The sequence below is a fragment of the Serinus canaria genome, chromosome 12, assembly GCF_022539315.1.
Source record: "Serinus canaria isolate serCan28SL12 chromosome 12, serCan2020, whole genome shotgun sequence".
Taxonomy (NCBI): Eukaryota; Metazoa; Chordata; class Aves; order Passeriformes; family Fringillidae; genus Serinus; species Serinus canaria.
Genome location: NC_066326.1, coordinates 20,425,507 through 20,445,622, shown reverse-complemented (window position 1 = coordinate 20,445,622; position 20,116 = coordinate 20,425,507). Strand labels below are relative to the sequence as shown.

The window sequence follows — 20,116 nt, the reverse complement described above, 5'->3', positions numbered from 1 at the left end:
CAGACACTGGAACAGTAATGTCTTCAGCGTTCAAGTGTTTCTGGCAATAAGCAGTTTTTTCAGATGAGCTCACTAGGACACAATGCCATGCAGCATGCAGGCTTCCAGAAGTGTGTGCTGTGCTTCTGAGTGCTCCTTACATCCTGTCTGTATGTGCTGCATCACTAGATTTTTTAATTACTTAAAAAATATCTCAAGTATTTTAAATTCACATGTATAGTTTCCGAAAGACCCATTACATCTTAATAGTTGTGATCAATCAGTGCTTACGTTTACTGAAGCTAATTGCTCTGTCTTCCACTGTAGGTTGCACAGAGCATTGAGGATCATCATCAAGAAGTAATTGCTTTCTGCAGAGAAAAAGGTTTCCATGGTTTGGTTGCATATGACTCCGATTATGCATTGTGCAACATCCCTTACTATTTCAGTGCCCATGCCCTAAAACTGAGCCGGAATGGGAAAAGCCTCACAACAAGCCAATACCTAATGCATGAAGTTGCCAAGCAACTGGACCTGAATCCAAATCGCTTTCCTATTTTTGCTGCTCTTTTAGGTAAGTGAAGATGCTGCTAGTCAGCCTTACGATTTCAGTTGCTATTAACGGTTTTAAAATAATTTGTGTGTAATTTGACAGAGTACCTGGGGAAAGGCACCCTTTTCTTCCAGACATTCCTGCTGTGTGAGGTGGACTGGATGCGTGTTTGAGGTCAGACATGCCTAGTTTATAGAAACCTTCGAGCAATGCAAATTGTGGCTGTCTAGAAAGAAGAGTTGAAAGCAAGGGTTCAGCTGAGCTCTGCCTAGCCAGAACGTTCTCTGTGGGTGGGGGAAATCAGGACAGTTGAGGTTCTAGTTTGGGTCCTGTATAGTGTATGAGGTCTAGTTTCAGTGGTACACTTTCCTGATGGGAAGTATGCTTTTGTCCTGAATTCTACCTAAAAATAACACCTATGGAGTGAAGGTGCTGGGTTTGCTGAGGCATTTTTTCCCCTCAGAAATGGGTATTGGACAGATATGGCAGCATGTCAGGTACAACAGAAATATACTGAGCTATAATTGAGTGGAACTCCGCATTTCTGAAAGCACAAGTGACTGACATTGTACCGTTCCATTGGTTTTGGCTGTATACTTTCTTAGCGCTCCTGCTTCTCATGCCCGTGAGCTTCTCATACTCAGTAGCATAGGTGGGAATGTCTCCAGTTTCACATTTCTGCTTAAATGTGACAGTTTTAACACACTCTATTTCCATAGCAGTGGTAGAGAATAACTGTCATACTCTCTCAGACAGAAGAGTGAATTAAGTACTGACAAAGTTGACTCCAGTGAATAAGATTTATTTATAATAGCATTCTGAATGCTTTTTGGGAACAGCCATATTCTCAATCTTGTCATGCTGTGCAAGCAAATTAATATAACTGGATTTTCATTTTAGTTTCTCACTCACTTTGTTTCAGTATGGTTACAGGATAGAGGAATAAAACTTCTTTGAAAGCTCTCAGTGAGAGAGGCTTTGTGTTACTGTTTTAAATGCTAATATTTTAGTGGTCTTTGACATTGTTCCCAGTCCAGGAAGGCACCTTCCATGTTAAGAAGGAAGGATCCAGTGGGTCTTGCAGTAGACAGCCACAAGTATTTGACTAGTTGGACTTGCTTTTTTTCAGTTTGTTTTTCCTGCCTGCACAGGTGTAGGGAGGGAAGGCAATAGTAGGGATGGCTGAGCTGCTGTTGCAGGAATTGCATGACAGACTACTACTGCTTGATTTTGTTTTGGAGTCTATAAATAAGTTAGGGCATGCCAGTTCAGTGAGTAATAACTACTGCTGGAAAAGCAGTTTCCCAGTTGCAGATATGCTTTATGGACTTCATGGGAAGTGTGACTTTAAGTCGCCAGACAATTCCCGCTGCATGGCCTGCTGGGGCTTTGCTTGCTTATATCAAACAGTAGGTGAGATAAGTTCTGATAAAGTTTCTGAAGGCTTTGCAGTTTTATGCAGGAAACTCTTGGTTGTTTTTTCTCTCTTGTCTTTTATGACCAAATAGTTTTCAGCACGTTCTTAGGAGAAAGAAATTGGAGGTAATTTCACATGATTATGGTTGAGAGATTTGGTTGCTTTCCTCCGTCCCTGTCAAATTGGTACAAAGGTTAAAAACCCCTAGGTCAGCTACAAGTTTAGTTCTGAGTATTCCTTTGCATTTCTTATGTGTATATATTCAGTATGAGTAAGCATAATAAAGTTCATAGAAATCAGGGTTAGAACAGAAGATACGCCAAAGATCTTCCTGTGCTTAGAGTTTATTTTTATGTGAGTGAATTTTAGGAACCTTAGGTATTTGGATAGGAAGTGATTATATAAGCTGACAACAAACAGATACAGTTTGGCTTGAAGTATGGGTAACATGTTTTAACTTTTGCAACCTTAGTAATACAGTAACTGGTTTTTTTTAATAGACTGCTAGACTCCTATATGCATATAGGTGCGTGTAGCATGGAATGTGTTTAAATTAGGGTGGCTCATTTTCTAATCTAAATTTTTATATTTTTGTTGAATATCCGAGGACTTCTCTGGCTTCACAGGTTATTCTGTCCTTATTGCTCTGGCCTCTTTGAATCTTTTTTGATCGTGTTAAATAGATTAAAGAAAAGCACAATGGGAAGGAATGAGTGAGCATTTGATGGCATGGGAAGGCACGTGAATTTTTTTCTGGGTACAGCAGTATAACTCCCCATGCTAGTACTTTGTGTAGGAATAAAAGAATGTGTTCTGAAATAATTACAGTTAAGTTGCTGGTTTAATGTTTGCAATTCCAGCAGGCCCAAACTATCACTATAGCTGTGATATCCATATTCTGCTTTAGGGCTGCAGATGTATTTCTCTCTATCCAGAAAACTAAAGTTTTCTTTGTGTTCAGAATCTTTCTTGTCATTAAGTCCAAAAATTAATTTGAGGAATGCTGAAAAAGGAAAATCATCCTCAAAGTTTCAGTCTCACATTGAACAGTTGGAGATGCCTGAGGAATGACTTTAAACTGAGCAGTTAAAAAATTGTTCTCAATGGCAAGTGATTTGGGATTGAGTTCTGTTCAGGGATAAAGTTTCTATTGAAATCATCCCTCAAAATATTTTTCTGACTGTATCAACAAGGCAAACTTGTAAAGATTGCTTTCAGATGAGATTCTGGGTACACTGTGGTTGGTTGGCTTGGTTTACAGGCTTTTTTCCTTCTTACAGCTTTTTATCCGGAAGGGGTTTATAGTTGTAGCATTGTAGTATAAAGGGTATTCTTTGAATGGTTAAAATGTGACCTGGATACTGCATCCTCTGAGCATGCTCTTAAAAATTTCTGTTTTAATTGCTGCTGATGTAAACAGGGAGCTGAATTGGGTTATTTTGTAACTTTTGACTCAAATACTTCAGAATAATTTTTAAAAAATAAGCAACCCAAGCTTCAGCAAGTAGAAAAACAAATCCAGTGTGAGATATAGGCTCCAAATCACTGAACTCTTTAGAAAGGACAGCAGCTTCAATTAGTATCTAATTGCTTTAAAAAAAAAAAAAAGCAACAAACCTAAGGCATACACTAAAATAAGCCATGAAATTGGGAAAAATCAATATATGTTGAGGTTGTTCAGCCAGGTCAAGAAATAGAGGTTGCTTATGTAATGCTGATCTCTTTCTCACTGTGACAGCACTTTGTAACATATTTAGTTATGGAATCCTGTTCTGCTCCTCAGTAAAATTTTAGAACTACATAAGGTGAGTACAGGCATCACTTCTTAACTGGACCACAGAAGACACTGCTGCACTTCAGTGTACATGGTGAGAATTGATCGAACACTGCTTATGCGTGTTCTGGGGGATGGATTAACTGCAATGACAGATGGAGACCAAACAAAATTGGGGTTTTGGTGGAAGCGAGAGAGGTCCTGACTGTTTTAAAAGGTAGCATCTGCAGGAGTGATTGTCTGTTATCACAGAACTGTCCTGCTTTGGCTACAACAGATTTTTGCAGGCCTGTACTAGAAAGACTGTCTAGTCTTACCTTGACCAGAGTAGTGGCTGTTATATGCAAACTTGTCGAATCTTTCTGATGTGATATTAAAGTTTAGCTCCTAATGAAAAAAAAATAACATCTCCTTGTTGGAGATCTCGGTAGTGGATGAAGTATTGATTGGACACAAAGACTTCCCTCTCTGAGAGGACATCTGCTTGTCACCAAGCAGCTTGCCTGGCTTTGCAGGTTAAGGAGCATTAAGAGCAAACTAGATGATTTTACAAACAAACTACCAAGAAAGAAAACAATTGTAATATTCAGAGAATCTTTTAATATTCTTTGTGAACACTGCATTCACTAAACTGCTGCTCCATAAAGCCAGGTGTTGAATATATCCTGAAGTTTTCTGCCAGAATTGTGTTAACACATGCTGTTTAGCTCTTTGTAAAGTTTGGGTCCACAGCCACTGAACTCCATCAGAGGTTGATTAGTTATGTCTCTGATTAATACAAATGTTTTAACTGTTTCCTAGTAATATTTTTTTTTTTTTTGAGTGTGATGTGCTTTGAAAAACCAGTGTAGGTGATCTTCCATTAGGTATGAGCAGTGTGGTAAATACAGTATCTCTGTCTGTGGAAACAACAGAATAATTTCCCAACTCCTTCCCTGCTGCCAGCCCAAGGTCCCATCTGACTTGGTCAGATCATCAAAAGAAACTTCAGGAACTGGGGACCTGCTAAGTGTCACTGGAGCTGCTGGTGTTCCTGAGGGTTAGATAAACCTGGCTGGTGCCTTGCTGCTTGACCCATGCTTGCACAGTGGAGCAGAGTGCAGACTGCAGAGGCAGCTCCCCTCTAGGCCACTAATGGCACATGCTGGGCTGCAGAAAGGCCTTACCAGCATGTGTCAGGGAGCAACAGAACAGGCTCTTACTCTCTTGCACCTGCATTGTGAAATCTGTTGAGGATTCCCTAATAGGACACACTGGCTTGAGGTGGACGCCCTGTTGTGCCTGGCTCTGTTGCTGTTGTAGTTGAGCTGGTTTCATGGAAGAGTGGTTCTCACACACACCAAGCAGCTCTTGCTGCTGCAGCAGTAGCATGCTAATTAGGTTTTTCTGGAGTAACAGAATGCTATCTGCAAGTTTAATCTGTTAATCCTCTTGATCAGGAGTTGAGGACTGACTGCAGATTTGTTTGCTGTATGTAGAAACAGTGTATAATGTTTTACAGTGCACTTAAATGAGCTCTGCATTATGTTCCAGGTAATCATATTCTACCTGATGAAGATTTGGCTTCCTTTCATTGGAGTTTACTTGGTCCAGAACATCCACTAGCTTCACTTAAGGTACAAATTTAATATAACTAGAAGAAATTAAGCTAAAGTCAATACTACTGGTTAACAAGAGCAATGTGATAGCTTAATTGAAAGCAGCTCCGCAAGGCCTTTGTGCTCAGTCACCCTCAAGTGTCCCAGTGCCTGACTGCAGAGGATACCTGGGGTCAGTGGCCTTACAAGGCTAAACTTAGCCTGTGTGACCCCCTCAGTGCCCTTCAGCTGCACAAGTCAGAGCTCCAGTGTGGTTTGGCTTGCATAATGCAGCTTCTTGTTCTCCTCTTTCTTGAAGAGGAGAGTTTTTTGTTTAGTCATGTTCTTCGGCTATCAAAAATAATGAGCTGTATATCTTCCTACCCTCTTGTTTTATTTTCTGCTGTTCTGAGTTTGTGTCTAATAATCTGTTTTTGGTATTTAAAGTGTAAATATACTGGAAAACAGATTGCATGAGAAAGCTAAAGTGGCCTTTGGTAGGTTTGGAGGGGGGGAGTTGAGACAAGTAAATTGCCTGATGCTCTTAGTTTATAGCATGTGTGTTCTGCTGCTTCATCACACTTGCCTTGTGCATCTGCCAAGTAGAGGGCTATAAAAGGGCAACTGGACACATCAGAGAATGGGATCATAGTGACCTTTCTCTCTGCCACAACAGATATATATATTTGCCTTTCTCCTGAGGTGTACCATGTAGCAAATAATCTGCTTTTTGTAAATTCTGTCAGACTGCTTAGTTATCTCTACAGCAAAAATAGGCGTGTTTTTCCCCTTCTGTTCTGAAAGCTTATTAAGCCTTGAAAACTTGTTTTGTCAAAGGTAGAATTTAAGATACCAGATTTTCAGCAGAATTTTCAAGGCTTGCACATGCATTGCTTAGTGAACAGCTGTGACATTTGATGTTACACTCATCCTCTATTTTGCTGCCGCTCTGGTGTTTAGAAAGGTAAGTGTCACCGCATTCTAGTGGCAAAACAAAGCCTGCCTGCATGTTTCCGCCTTCCTCTCAAAATTTGAGGTGAAAAAATGAGTGAGTGTGCCTGTATTTTCATTTTTTATTAAAGAGGTTAAAATGTAGTGGTTCTTGCCAAGTGCTTGATAAACTTTCTGGTGATTTTTTTCTTGTGGTCTAGCCTGAGTAGAATTGTTTATCAATCAGGTCAGATTATGACTTCAGACACCTAGACCTTCTGGAAAGCCCTTCAAATTTATACTGAATTACTTAAGTGAAAATTAGTTATTTGTCATCTTTGCATCTAGATGTACCTGTTCAGTGGAAATGCCAACTGTGCTTTGTAAATGGCATCCCAAGGAAGTGAAACGTGTACCCTCAGAGCATTCTGGCCTGCCATAGGCAGTCTTCCCTGCTGGATTTTATCTGTTGGCCAGTGTGATCAGATATGAAAGCAGTTTCCGTTTGGCTGTTAAGGGTTCCGTGAAAACTGCTGCACTGTTGGCAATGCAAAGCCCCAGATGAGTGCCCTGACTGAGGAAAGACTATCACAACACAGGATTTGTTGAATTTCATGGCAGCTTGCTGGCCATTTGTTTAGTGCACAGCCCCAAACTGAGCACAGCACCTCTGTCTCCTGCCTGGCAGGGCTGTCAGGTGGAAGAACACATTTGCCGCAAACCAGTCTTCTTTAGTTACTAGTAATGGAACAACTGCCTGTTTATTTCAGCTTTAATTTTACAGTGCTCATGGTTTGAAATGATGACTTGTTTCAGGAGCTCATTAATTGAGTTTAACTTCCTTGACATGCTAGTATATCAGTGATGCCACCACAGCTCTCTGTCGAGATATCTTCAGTGTAGCTGTGTGCAAAGCAATATTACTTTTAAATTTTATGAATGTTTAAAAAACCCTAAAAAACATTTCTATTAACCACAAGGCTGATAGCAAGGAATAGTTTCAAAACAGTCCCACAAAGCACAAGCCTTCATGAAACTTCGAAATGGGGGAAGTTGTTGTGTTTCCCCAGGATGTCCTTCCTGGGCTGTGCTTACAAACTTTGCTTTGTCTATTTAGAGTCACAACTGAGTGTTCTTCGTGCTCAGGAACCAAGGGCTTTAATCCCACACCTCATTCAGCTCAGGCTTTAGAAAGCTTTTTCTCACTGTGTGAAGATTTTAATCTTTTGTCTTTAGAGCAGTGTGGTCTTGAGCATCAAAGCTGACCAATTCTGTTCCAGTGGCCAGATTTGTTGCTTTTCAGGGAGAACTGTGACAGTTAAAAAAGTACAGTTTATTTCCTTCATTCTCTTTCTATCTTTTATTATGCTGTAGCAAAAGAGATATTTTTCCTGCAAAAGAAGCTTTGCCAGTTCACCAGTGAAAAAGGCTAACTTAAAAAAGAAATGACCAGCTTTGCTTGTGGAAATTACTGGGTCTCCCCTGGAGTCACTTTGGGGAGGGGGAAAAAACAAACCAAAGGAACACCTACGTCTGTTTTTATTGGAGGGGTGTTCATCCAGGAACAGCTGAGGAGAAATGGGAAGATGGGAGGAAAACTGAAAGTCTGACTGAAGGATCTGTACCTTAATGTCTGGAAGGAAATGAACCCGAGAGTCAGGACAAGGTCTGCATGTGCTGGCTGAAAAGCCTTTCAGCAGATACCAACAATTACTGTCAGCTTAGCAGAACTGGGAAGATTTCATGACCAAATTTAAATGAAGAGATAGGAATTGCTGTTGCTGCAACAAGGAGAAGGAATCAAAAGCTGGCTCTGTGACCTGGTCTAAGGATCTCATCTGTCCAAATGTCCCTATAGAAAAATCTCATAAGAGTGCAGATCTGCACTGGAGTCCGTCTCCTACCTGAGATCAGAGTTCACTAAAATGACCACCCAAATCAGGGGTTTGAAACAAGATGAGTTGATAGATTTTCTGAGGAATCATCTGATTGTTAGACCTTGTTTGTAAACCAGCATTATCTTACCCTGCCTTTTATTTGTGGGCTTTGAGATTTATCTTTAAGACAAAGACAATTTGGTTCTTATTCTGGAAAAACTGGTTACAATATGGAGCTTCAAGATCAATGTGTAATACTGTCAGAATGAATTTTGGAGGGCAGTTTCTTACCTCTGGAAGGAATTGGTGCTAATTTGGGAGCACAGACCACTAAAGAAGTGCTGATTCTTCATTCACAAGGTAACCTTAGAAACAAAGCTTAATGTTGTCTCCCTTTATAAATAAGAAGAGTATGCAGGGAAACTCAATTTCCTTCATTCTTCCATTTCAGTGGAGAGGCAAAGATGCTTCTAGAAAGCAATCCAGATTATGCAGGTTAGGCTTCTTCTCTGAATCTCTCTAGGAAATTCCTGTCTTGCTGTTTGTTCACTTCAGAGGGTGTTTGCCAGAGGGAGACTAATATGTGAAGTAGGTGCTTAGGTAATTTGCTGCTGCGCAGATGGCAAAGGTGACACTATTAGGATATACTTCAAATAAATGCCTCGTTGTGAGTTGGGTTTTTTAATGCCAAGGGTCATCATAAAGCAGGTCAGAAAGGATCTCAGGAAGTCATCTAATGCAGCCTCCTGTGAAAAGTGTGGTGAGCTTGAGGGCAGAGCAGATTGCTCAGGGCTCTGCCTTGACTAGTCTTGAAAAACTGCAAGGCTGGAGACTGCACAGCAGGTCTGGGCAACCTGCCCTGTGGTTTCATGGTCTGACGGTGAAGATGCTTTGCCTTGTGTGCTGTCTGAGCCCTTCTTGTCTCAGGGTATGATTATCAGAGAAGAGCAATTGCTCTGGTGTCTTTTGCTTTTGCACAGCATACTGCTGTGAAGAGCTTGGCTCTCTGTGCTCAGTTACCTTTCTGTGGGTAGTGGAAGGCTGTATTTGCAAAGCCTTGTTTTTGCCACGGTGGATAAGCCCCATTCCCTCAGCCCTTTCCAGAGCAATTGCTCTTCTCTGACAATCTGGGTGGCCTGCAACCAGCTCAACTGTTCTGACACAGGGCTGGAGCCCCAGCCAGAGTGCAGTGCTCTGGAGTGCATCTGCTGTGCACTGAGGAGTGGGATCCCTGGCTCTGCCAGCTGTGCTCCTCCTGCACAGCCCAGGGTGTCCCCCTGGCTCCTCTTCAGTCTGCTGCATCTTCTGGCCGCAGGTCCCTTTTGGCACACCTGCATGCTGTGGAGTAGCCAGGGTTATTCCTGCCCAGGAAGGCTTCACTTCTATAGCTGTAGAATTTCTGAAGATTCCTGTTGGCTCATCCCTACAGCTTGTCAGGGAGTTCTGGATGGCAGCCCAGCCCGCAGGTTCGGAGTGTGCTAGGCTAGGTCCATGGGTCTCATGAAGTCTGTCTCTATCACATCTTTGGCTTGTGCTTCTGCTCTCTCCTTTGCTTTCTGACGCAATTCATGTTCCTCTTCATATCTTCAGCCTTTGCACTCACCACCGGAAAAAAAAGATGCTCCCTGTGTGTTGCCTCGCGGCAACCAAATGTTCGGGGTCTCTTTTTTAATGTTTAGAAAATGAAACTGAACCAATTATCTGTTTCCAGCAGGCACAGCAGTAAATGGTGTGTTGATTAGTCTCTGCAGACTTAGCTTCCTGAAGGCAGTGGGCATCTGAGGGGCTTTTCCCAAGTGTAGCTTATGTAATTCTACACTATCCTGATCATCCCATGGAGTTGTGCTTATGTGAGTCTGTTCTCTTCCAAAAAAGCATTTTTGCAAGTTTATTTTGTCAAATACAAGACATTTTTATCTTGCTGCTTCTATGTTTGTAATGTTGCTCATTTTGACAAGTACCCCTATAGAATTCATTGCCTTTCCCCACTTAGTCTTTTCTGAGTGCACAAATAAGTGACTTGTGATTTTTGTCAGTGCTCTGTCACAAACTGAAGGAGTCCTTTTACAACTAGCAGAGAAACTGGGCCCCTCTCAGGTGTAAGCTCTCCAAACTGTTTGCCTGCAAGTATGGGACCCACCCCCATGTTTGCCTTCCAGAAATGATTTTCTGTGTTGTTGCTTGTCTGAAACGTTTCTCTAGAGAATAAGGGAAAAAAGTAACTTCTAATAAAAAAATGGTAAAACATGCTGCTGCTTTTGCTCTTAAATGCTTTGTGTGACACTAAAAGTAAGTTTGAACCACCAACACATGCTCTGTAACTTCTGCTGCAAGTCTGAATTTTTCCTAGCCCTAACATGCAGTAAGACTTAGCTTGTATTTTAATGCACACAGAATTAGAAACATTCTTTATGATTCAGTACATGATCTACAATTTTGGATTTCTATAAAGTCCTGAAATTAATAGAAGGATATTTTATTCTTTAATATCGGGAAAGTACTTTTTATTTCACAATTTTCATTTCAGAATTTTGCGTAGCATGGGTCATAATATTCTTAGTTTTGAGGATGTTCTCACATCTGCACTGTGGATGTCTTTGAAGTAGAAGAAAGTCCAAATTTGTGAGATGTCTCTAAGTCTGTAGAACATACTTCCAGAAGGTCTCACTTCAGGATTTAAGAGTATGCTCTGGTGAGATCTTGAGGCTGTTTACAGGCAGCTCAATGGGAGCAGTATGCCAAGTGAGCCCTTCATAGGCCTCACTTAGGACTTCAAATTTCCAGGGCCTTAGCTGACTGTTAGTGCCAAAGTGATGTGATGTCTTCTCGTGATGCCAGCTTTATATGGTTTATTCAATATTGCCATCATGGAGAACACAGAAATTAACAGGAGATTGCTTACTTCTGTCATCCACTGTATTTCCAAGCAGAGATTGCAGGAACACTCAGGGAGCGCAGTGCAGGCTTTCTGCAAGGGCTCTGCAGAGAGTGCATCCAGCATGACACAGCCATGGAATGATTCAGCTGTTTCAGAGATGGGTAATTGTTACACATAGGAGGAAAATGGGAGGTGTTCAGCAGCTGGCTTGGATTACCAGGGAGAAGAAAATCTATTCCTCCTTCTGGCAAAATGTGGGCAAAAGTTCATCACCAATATTTGTGACTCTAAACTTACATGTGAGTGTGATCTATATTTAGTATTGTTGTCTATATTCACTAGTGTAAACTTAGATTTTAGAGATAGAAATAATTACCCTGCCACTGACTACACTAAACAAAACTGTTCTTAACTGTTAACTTTTCGCAAGGGCATGGATAGAACATGGGGGAATGGTCTTAACCTGAAGGGGTGGGCAGGTTTAGGTTTGTTATTAGAAAGAAATTCTTCCCTGTGAGGGTGGGGAGGCCCTGGCACAGGGTGCCCAGAGCAGCTGTGGCTGCCCCTTGATCTCTGGAAGTGTCCAAGGCCAGGTTGGACGTTGGGGCTGGGAGCAACCTGGGGTAGTGGAAGGTGTCCCTGCCCATGGCAGGGGTGGAACTGGATGGACTTTAAGGTCCCTTGACCATTCTGTTTCTTGGTTTAATTTAGGCTTCTAAAATATAGAGCTCATTTCTGGTAGAGAATGGCCAGATATAGAATGAATATCCTGACATTTGTAAAGGGTAGACATTAGGAGAAGGACATTAATAAAAATGGGTATCAGACAAGAATTCCATGGTCTAAATATGAAGAGAGCAGTGTAAGAAGTCACATCATAAGTAGATCAGATAAGAGTGGGGAAGAAAATAATCACATATGATAGACCCCATAAAAAATGAAAAGAAGTTGTGTTTTAAATTTGCAAAGATAAAACTAACAAAGTATTAGTCAGAATTTTGCATAAATTTTTCTGATAAGTCTGAATTGCCCTATTTTCTAGTAAAGTGTGATCTCTCTGTGTAGAATGCAGTAAGGATTCAAAGATTTTTCAAATTTTTTTTTGTATCTTAAAAATAGAACCATTAAATTATAATAGTCACCTCTCAGGTTCTGAATCACTGAATTTTGCAAACAGATTATAAGCAAAAACCTAGCTGCCCCTATAGGCCCAAGAAGAGTGCTTCAGAATTGTGCAGAGCTTCCAGCCAGAATTTTTAGAAATTGCTCAGGCTTCCTCTAGAATGTAGGACATGTGCTTGGAGACTTTGTTCATGGCTCTGTGAGCCTGTGCAGCACTTGGGTGGGAGCAGAAGCTGCTAATAGTTAAGGAGTTCTTCAGATCCAGTTGGCAGCACTGCTCCCTGGCTGGAATTCTGCAGAGGTCCAGGATGGTTTCTTGGCCTGATGCTTCTGTTCCCCACATAGGATTACACAGGGCACATAGGAGCAGCCATTCCTATAATCATAGGCCAAGTCATCATTTATTTTCAGGAGTAACCAATTGAATGTTGAGGTGGAAGTCCAGGGTTTCCAATGGGTCTCTCTTTTTCATCAGTTCTGCTATTGCTTTACATTTAGAAAATAAACTGTGTCAAAATATTTCCTGGCATGTATATGTGAATGTGTGGTGAAGATTATAATGTATGTTGAATTAGATTAAGCATTTTGTACTGGAGGAAACGTGCAACTAGAAAGCAGTAAAAGAATCCGCATTGTTGACATTTGTTGTTGGAGCTGATACTTAGCCAGCAGGTTTACATAGAGGTGGGTTGTAATTGTGTGAGTCCCTGTTTAAGGTGAAGTCTTAAAACAAAGTGGAAGGCCCAGAAGTTAGATAGTACATGTGAGCACTGGGAATTTGTTGCAGGGGCTGTCAGTAGAGGGGGGTTCAGCTGTGTGCCCCACTCCCCGCTCACGTGCCATGTTTGCTCACAGGTACGTGCTCACCAGTTAGTTTTACCACCGTGTGACGTAGTGATCAAAGCCGTAGCCGACTATGTCCGCAACATTCAGGACACCACTGATTTGGATGCCATAGCAAAAGATGTTTTTCAACATTCGCAGGTAAAGTATAAAGCCAAATATTGTCTTGTTTTCTTTTTTAAATCAATTTTGCTGTACATTTGTGTTGAAGAATTGCACTTGATAAAATAGTGATTTGATCAGTTGATAATAGGAATCTCTTGATATTTGCAGTGGCTCAGCTGTCCTAATTTCATGTTCCGTGCTTTCTGAGGGTGAAAATACTGTGTTTACCCTCAGTGCTTTAAATTCTTGATAACCAGAGGGGTTTTTAGTCTAGCTGTGTGCACTGCCTTTGAGAATCAACTGTACATGAGGACTGAATGCTTAAACTTTACCCTTACATGGGTCGATATAACATTTCTTGCAGCAGTGCTGCAGCCCTGGAGGGTCCATAGGCATTAATTCTGAGATATGGTGTGCATTAACTATTGTACAGCCCTGTGCTGACCTGCAGGTGACAAACCTGAATGTGCTTCTGACAGATTTTTTTTTTCCTTTTATAATTTTTTTAGTCTAGAACAGATGACAAAGTTACTCGGTTTAAGAGAGCGGTTGCTTATTACTCGGCAACTAATAAACCTATGCCATTTCATCCACCACATTACCTAGGTAAGTAATGACAGCAGCCAGGCCTTTTGTTTTAACTAAAACCTGGGGTAACCCTAAATCAGAAATGGTATTGGTGGCAGCATCTTACAAAAATGTTTATAACTTCTGGCAATTCCCACTGACCTGCGAAGATGAAGTTTCAGAAGAAAGTTTTCATAGATATGTTGTGTTCCTGTCCCAGAAGAGAGCAACCTGGATTACTTTTCTTCTTGGCTATTGAAGCGTCCATTCTGGCATTGGGACTCTTGAGAGAATGGTGCTGTGAACTGCTGAAGTCTGGTGTCCACTCCCATTCATGAGTTGCTATTTCTAGTTATTAAAATATATTTACTATCTCTCACTGGCCTTGCTGACATGTTTTAGAAATTCCTTTATAGTTTTTGATTTTTTTGGTGTAATAACAAACCTGCTCAAACTGCAGCCACACATTGGTGTAGTGTTGCAGATTATTCTCAAGGCTTAAAAATTAAAATGTGTGATCACAGGATTTCCTACTCATGCCCCAGTCTTAACGCTAAAATGTCATTTTAGCTGAAATTTTCTAAAGATCTTCAGTTACCATACTAGTACAGTGACACAGATTTTTCCTGTTCTTCTGGAGGGTGTGGGGTGTCTTGATCTACTTCCAAAGACATACATCGAAGGGTTAAGAGACTACTCTAGATCAGATATTCAAATGACAAAATGCCAGCATTGTGTATCTGTGTGATGTTGGCAGTGTCTCCATTATGACATGTCTTGGGTTTTTTTTTCTTGTAAGCTACCTTTGATTCCCAGACAGAATAGGAATGTGCAGCAATGAGAGATACAAAGATCTGAAAGAAGGTGAGACACATAAAATACACTTAACAAGCTACAAAGTATTTGTATTGAAAGGTGGAAATGAATAAAACTGACTTAGAGGCATAGGAGGAAAGAGTAATGCTAACAGAACAAGAATAAATAAACCATAGAAGCAGAAGGACAAACAGGGTAACATTTGTGTCAAATACTGAGTGTTTTCATGAGTGCTTGGGGTTTTTTTCATTTTTTTTTCCTTCTCTTTTCCCTTCCTCCCCTGCAATACAGCAGCCAGACCAAATCAGTTTGGTATGCCTGGGATAGTGCCACCATATGTTCCTTCTCAGATGCTTAACATTCCACAGACCTCACTACAAGCAAAACCTGTGGTAAGTACAACTCCTCTGCCCTGTTCCTTGGGGAGAGGACTGCTGTGCTCTCCCCAAGGAACAGGGGAGAGCACAGGTGGGAGAGAGAGAGAGGAATCCAGGTGGGAAAGGTGTAGCCAGCTTTTTCAGTGTGAGCAGTCACTGACTGAAATTTTAAATCTGAAACTGAAGTGATGCTACAGCCTCTGGTGGAACAGTTTTTGTGGATGCTCAAGATGGCTGAGTTTCAATACTTGCATTTGGAAAAGGCCACTTGATTAAAGGATATGTTTTGTTTTAAAAGCAAAGCCTTAGTTGCCTTCACTCAAGAGAGATCCCTTTATTTTAGGCCCAGCAGATGTCCAGTCAGGGTGGGGCCCAAGGCCAGGGTCCATACCCGTACAGCCTCTCTGAGCCAGCCATCACCTTGGAAACAGGTGGAAAAAGTCTGTCTGAGCAGAACAATTACAGTAACATTCCTCACGAAGGAAAACACACACCATTGTATGAACGGTCTTCTCCAATAAATCCAGCCCAGAGTGGGAGCCCTAATCATGTGGATTCAACCTATTTTCCTGCCTCTTCTACATCTTCGTCCTCTGACAATGATGAAGGCAATGGGGGTGCAGTGAAGTAAGTTTCTCATGAGGATATTCTCTTACTCAGCTTCTGTTAAAATGAATTTACTTTCAAAATAGTTTACCTGTATCCTGAAAAGTAAGAATCATAGAATCAATCATGGAATACTCTGAGCTAAAAAGGACCCACAAGCATCATTGCAGAAATCTGCAAATCAGTGATATGACAGACCTTAAAAAGATAGTTTGGGGTCACTGTGACTGCAGACATGTGCATTGTTCAATCTCATCTCCTTGTTCCTTAAGCAGGAAGCCAAAACCAAAAAGTGTTGGGTGTTTTTCCTCTTCTGCCGTTATGTTTTATTGAGAGAGTGAGGTTTTGGTAAATGTCATAAACCCTTCCAGTCCTTTACTTAGTATAAAAAGTATTCCTGCTTCACAGTAGAATCCATTAAAATTTCAGAAGCTATAATTTACAGAACTTCACTGAACTTGCACTGTTTACATGTCCTAAATTTGGGCGTAATGTAATGTGAATGCCAGAAATTTTTTCAAGACTCCTGCAAATGGACATTTTTAATAGAAAGCATCCCTTAATTCAGAATATCTTGCCCAAAATTCCAGTCACAGACACCAAGGATTTATTTCACTGTCTCTCAAACTGCATTTTAGTATGATGTTCTTCTTTCTCTTGTCCTTCAGCCATGTCAGTGGGAGCAAAATAGGCTGGGAAAAGTCAGGAACCCAGTCAGAAGGTCAAACACGTGGAGAGCTGGGAGACCAAGCAAAGGTATTTCCTTAAATTCACCTTTTATTACTTTGTGTTAAAACTTTACAGCAAACTTAGAGGAGGATTTTCAGTATTAATCCATAGTATTTAGTGCAAACCTGTACACTTTGTTAGTTAGGAAGCAACAACTTTGGAATACAGGAGGAAGTTTTCCAAGGGCATTGTAGCATATACATAAAAACAAACATGAAATAGAATGTTTTAGAAAATACTAGATACAAACCAGGAACAAATCAATAACTTTGTTTGGTCCTTAGCCAATAATCTCACCCTGAGATGTTGCTTTCTGGGCTTCCAGTAGTGCATGTTGGATTTTTAGGAATGAGTATGACAGTCTGAGTGTCCATGGAGTCAGAGTCCATATCCTATAACAGACAGTGGAGTAAGCACAGCTCTTACACCATCCGTGTTAGCCACAGGCACTGCAGGTGCACTAGGACTCAGCTGAGGAGTTAAGAGTCCTTTATAACTGCATGGTAGGAATTTCATGTTAAATTTGTTAAATAAACTTGTTAAAGTTGCTCTATGGGGCCAGTTAGTGGTGCTGTTTAACTAGGTAAAGATGGGCTAGATAGCCCTTGATAAAGATTTAACATGTTCAAATCAAGAACATGATGATCTCTGTTCCAAGTTTGATCTGTGTTTGGAAAGAACATTCAGAGCACTCGCACTTAATATCTCTGTGCCTTGATGATGGAGCTGTACACCAGCTGTTAACTCAGTCAAAAAACCATGATCTTGAGTCAGTTACACTGTGAGCAAGCAGAACATTTTCCCTGTACTTTTGGCATAGGAATTCCAGTAAACTTGGGCTTTTGTGCTTAAAATATCAAGTGGATGATTTCATCCATCAGCCGTTATTATTTCTGCAGACCATGCCTTTAACTGTGTCTGCCTGGGATTAGTCACCATATGCAAATGCTAATTTGACCTATTACACTCCTTTCTTCTCTGCTGGGCCCTTTCTTCTCTGTGCAGCCCTGTGGGTCCCCCAGCCCCAAGCTTCCTTTCACAGAGACAGTCCGTACTCTGAGCCAGAGCTGAATGAGCACTCACTGAACTTTTCAGGAGATGTTTGCACAGGCTGACTTAAATGTGTACAGTTTAATGTAGTAATGCTCCTGAGCTTTAGTTGCCTGTTTGTTTTTGATTATCAAATCACTTCGTCAGCCCTCAGTAGTAGGAGAAGGCAGAAGTATCTTTTCAGCACAAAAGGAAGGATTGTGAGTACATTTTATAAATGAACTCATTTCCTTGAGAGGTGAAACATTAATGATTGAGAAAAGAGGTAGTATTTCCTTAAGAAGTTGCCCAGAGAAGCTGCCCCATCCCTGGAAGTGTCCAGTGCCAGGTTGGACAGGGCCTGAAGCAACCTGAGATAGTGGAAGGTGTTCCTGGCTGTGGCAGGGGTGGAACAAGATGGTCTCAAAGGTCCCTTCCAGTCTGTGGTCCTATGAAGATTTCAAGTGAGTGAGCTATGTGATTTTCTGAAGTTAAGTGCTGAAAATCCAGCATAGATCAGGCAGGTAGCAGCAGTGTTGATGCTCCTTTCACTTGACTTAAATGTCAAAATTCCTTGCAGTTCACAGTGTGAATTCTAAATGACAAAGATAAGCTCCTCTAATTTGGCTCGATGCATATTTCTGAAGAAAAGAATCACCCTCTAACTGTGGTGTTTCCTCAGCTTAGGTGTTGGAATATTGCTGGAGCAGATGCAGGAAGAGCCTGGGTACTGCAGTTAGGGAAAGCATTGCTGTCATTTGAGGGTTTTGTCTTTTCCCTGTATGCCCCCAGTAATTGATAGTTTTGTAAACTTCTTGTTGTGGTTCAGTATTGCTGACTTAGTCTTGCTGGGGTAGTAGAAGACAGGGAAAAAGTCTTTAACCTGACATAGATATATTTGATACTATAACACAGATTTAATAAAGCTGAGATATAAAAGCATTTGTTATTAAGCATATTGTTTTGGAAATGTTCTGGTTTACAGGTTTTAACCATTTCATCTATATATTTTCATTTTTATAACTCAAATGAAGTCTGTATTACCAACTAAAATACAATCTTTCAGTAACATCCTCTTTGATTGTGTGATTAAAACATCATCTGAAAAGAAGGTTTGCCCTTTGATATTTTTCTAGAGCCTGTTTTTACTACCTGCACCTTTCTGTAGAAGACTTTGGAAGTTGTATGGGGAAGTTGTGTTTTTATTGTTTGCACTTAGGTTTGAATTTTTCATGGATCTGAGGAGAACCACCTGAGTTTGGGCCTCTTTTTTATGTTACATTTTCTGTGGGATTTCATGCTTTGGCCATTTCCATTTCAGCCTTGCTTTTCAAGTCTCAGGAAGCATGTGAACTTCTTTACTCATATCGTGAAAATACTCATACATGATGTATTATCAAGTGATGAAATTTTGCTCTCAAGAGTTTTTGCTATCGCTATAATTTATAGGCATGAAGCTAACATGAACTCTTAACCTAAAACCAGCTTTTGGTTTTGAAGACCAGGATTTTCAAGAATGAACAGCAATTTTTTTGTTGTATCTGTGAGAAATCAACATAAAGGCTGGAAGGTTTACAGTATATGTTTATGTATCATATTTTTTTCCCATAAGTTTATGAACTGCGTTTCTAGAACTGGAATAGAATGCCACTTTAGTTTTCCAGTCAGAAAACTTCAGCATTTTCTCTTACAGTCTTCTCAGACAAAGAGCTTTTATGTTAAAAAAATAAATCCAAACAGCAAAAAAAACCAACCATTTACCAGGTTTTGAGTTTGGACTCTATGTATTTTGCATGTTATTTAATTGAACCATGTAATTTCCCCTGTTTTGAGTGGAATTGCAAGCTGAGAAGGGCTATGTTTATGGATGTCTAGATAGAATTACAGACTCTGTGACTCTCAGTTAACACATTGAGTTGGGAGTATCTTGGAAATACTGAGTTAAAAGGCCATTCACAGGTCATTAGAAGACCATTAGTCCACTTCTGCATTATGCAGTTAAAATTTTTAGAAAACAGTAATTTTTGCTGCTGTTAAGAAGTTAAAAGTTTTATCATAATATTTATTTTCTTAGTAATTTGGTTCTAGTAGCAAACAATGGCTGAAGGTTTCCTGAAAACCTTGCAGCCAGCTTTGGGTAATATATCCTGCACACTGCAACAGTGTGATGTGAAGATGTACTATTTTCATTAGGGATGAGGGAGGAAGTTTGCCGTTTCCCTTGGTTGATCTCCTGGTATGTTTCTGGACACATCCAAAGCACTTTATTTTGTATGTTCTGTTACAGGCAGAAGGTTCCTCTAGTGCTTCTTCAGGAAGTCAGGCAGCTGATGTCAAAGGGAATCAAACCAGTAATCCACAAATCCCATGCCTGTTGTCCATGCCCACCAGAAACCACATGGATATTACCACCCCTCCATTACCTCCAGTAGCACCTGAAGTATTACGAGTGGCAGAGCACAGGCACAAGAAGGGGTTAATGTATCCCTACATCTTTCATGTCCTAACCAAGGTATGACATTTTAAAATGAGGTACTGTGAGAGAATGATTCTGTGAAGATAATTGCCTGGCATTTCTGGCTAGAGTATCAGATTTTTGCATCCTTTTTAATGCTTTAACTTCTGGTCACTTTTAGTCGCTTGAACCAGTTTCCCCCGTTTTCTAAGCACTGATATGGTACATTGTTCCAGTAAATCTGAGATGGCTATAATTAGAAGTGTTTATTTACAAAATTATTTTTTCCCAACTATTTGCAGTTATTTGTATGTATCTATGCATAGGTGTATATGCCTGTGTGCGTGTGTTTATGCAGAGTCCATTTCCATCTAAAAATTCCTGCATATGTGCTTTGGTGTCTGTGCCAAGTCTTCTCTATTTTCAGTGTTCAAAAGTACTGAGATTGTTTTCTCTCCCGGTCTGATTCCTTCCATTACTGG

At 40.6% G+C, this 20,116-nt stretch overlaps 1 protein-coding gene across 3 annotated transcripts in view; it reads left to right on the top strand.

Moving 5' to 3' along the window:
- Window positions 1-20,116, top strand: part of FAM120A (family with sequence similarity 120A) — a 48,338-nt gene that overhangs the window by 6,052 nt on the left and 22,170 nt on the right. For 2 of the 3 annotated variants that reach the window (XM_050979143.1, XM_050979141.1), the window contains exons 2-9: window positions 307-553; window positions 5,257-5,339; window positions 12,963-13,091; window positions 13,565-13,661; window positions 14,730-14,830; window positions 15,159-15,442; window positions 16,090-16,177; window positions 19,467-19,691. In XM_050979143.1, the coding sequence (XP_050835100.1) occupies window positions 307-553; window positions 5,257-5,339; window positions 12,963-13,091; window positions 13,565-13,661; window positions 14,730-14,830; window positions 15,159-15,442; window positions 16,090-16,177; window positions 19,467-19,691 (1,254 nt within the window). The remainder of the gene's footprint in view (window positions 1-306; window positions 554-5,256; window positions 5,340-12,962; window positions 13,092-13,564; window positions 13,662-14,729; window positions 14,831-15,158; window positions 15,443-16,089; window positions 16,178-19,466; window positions 19,692-20,116) is intronic. The other variant, XM_050979142.1, reaches the window with a different exon arrangement.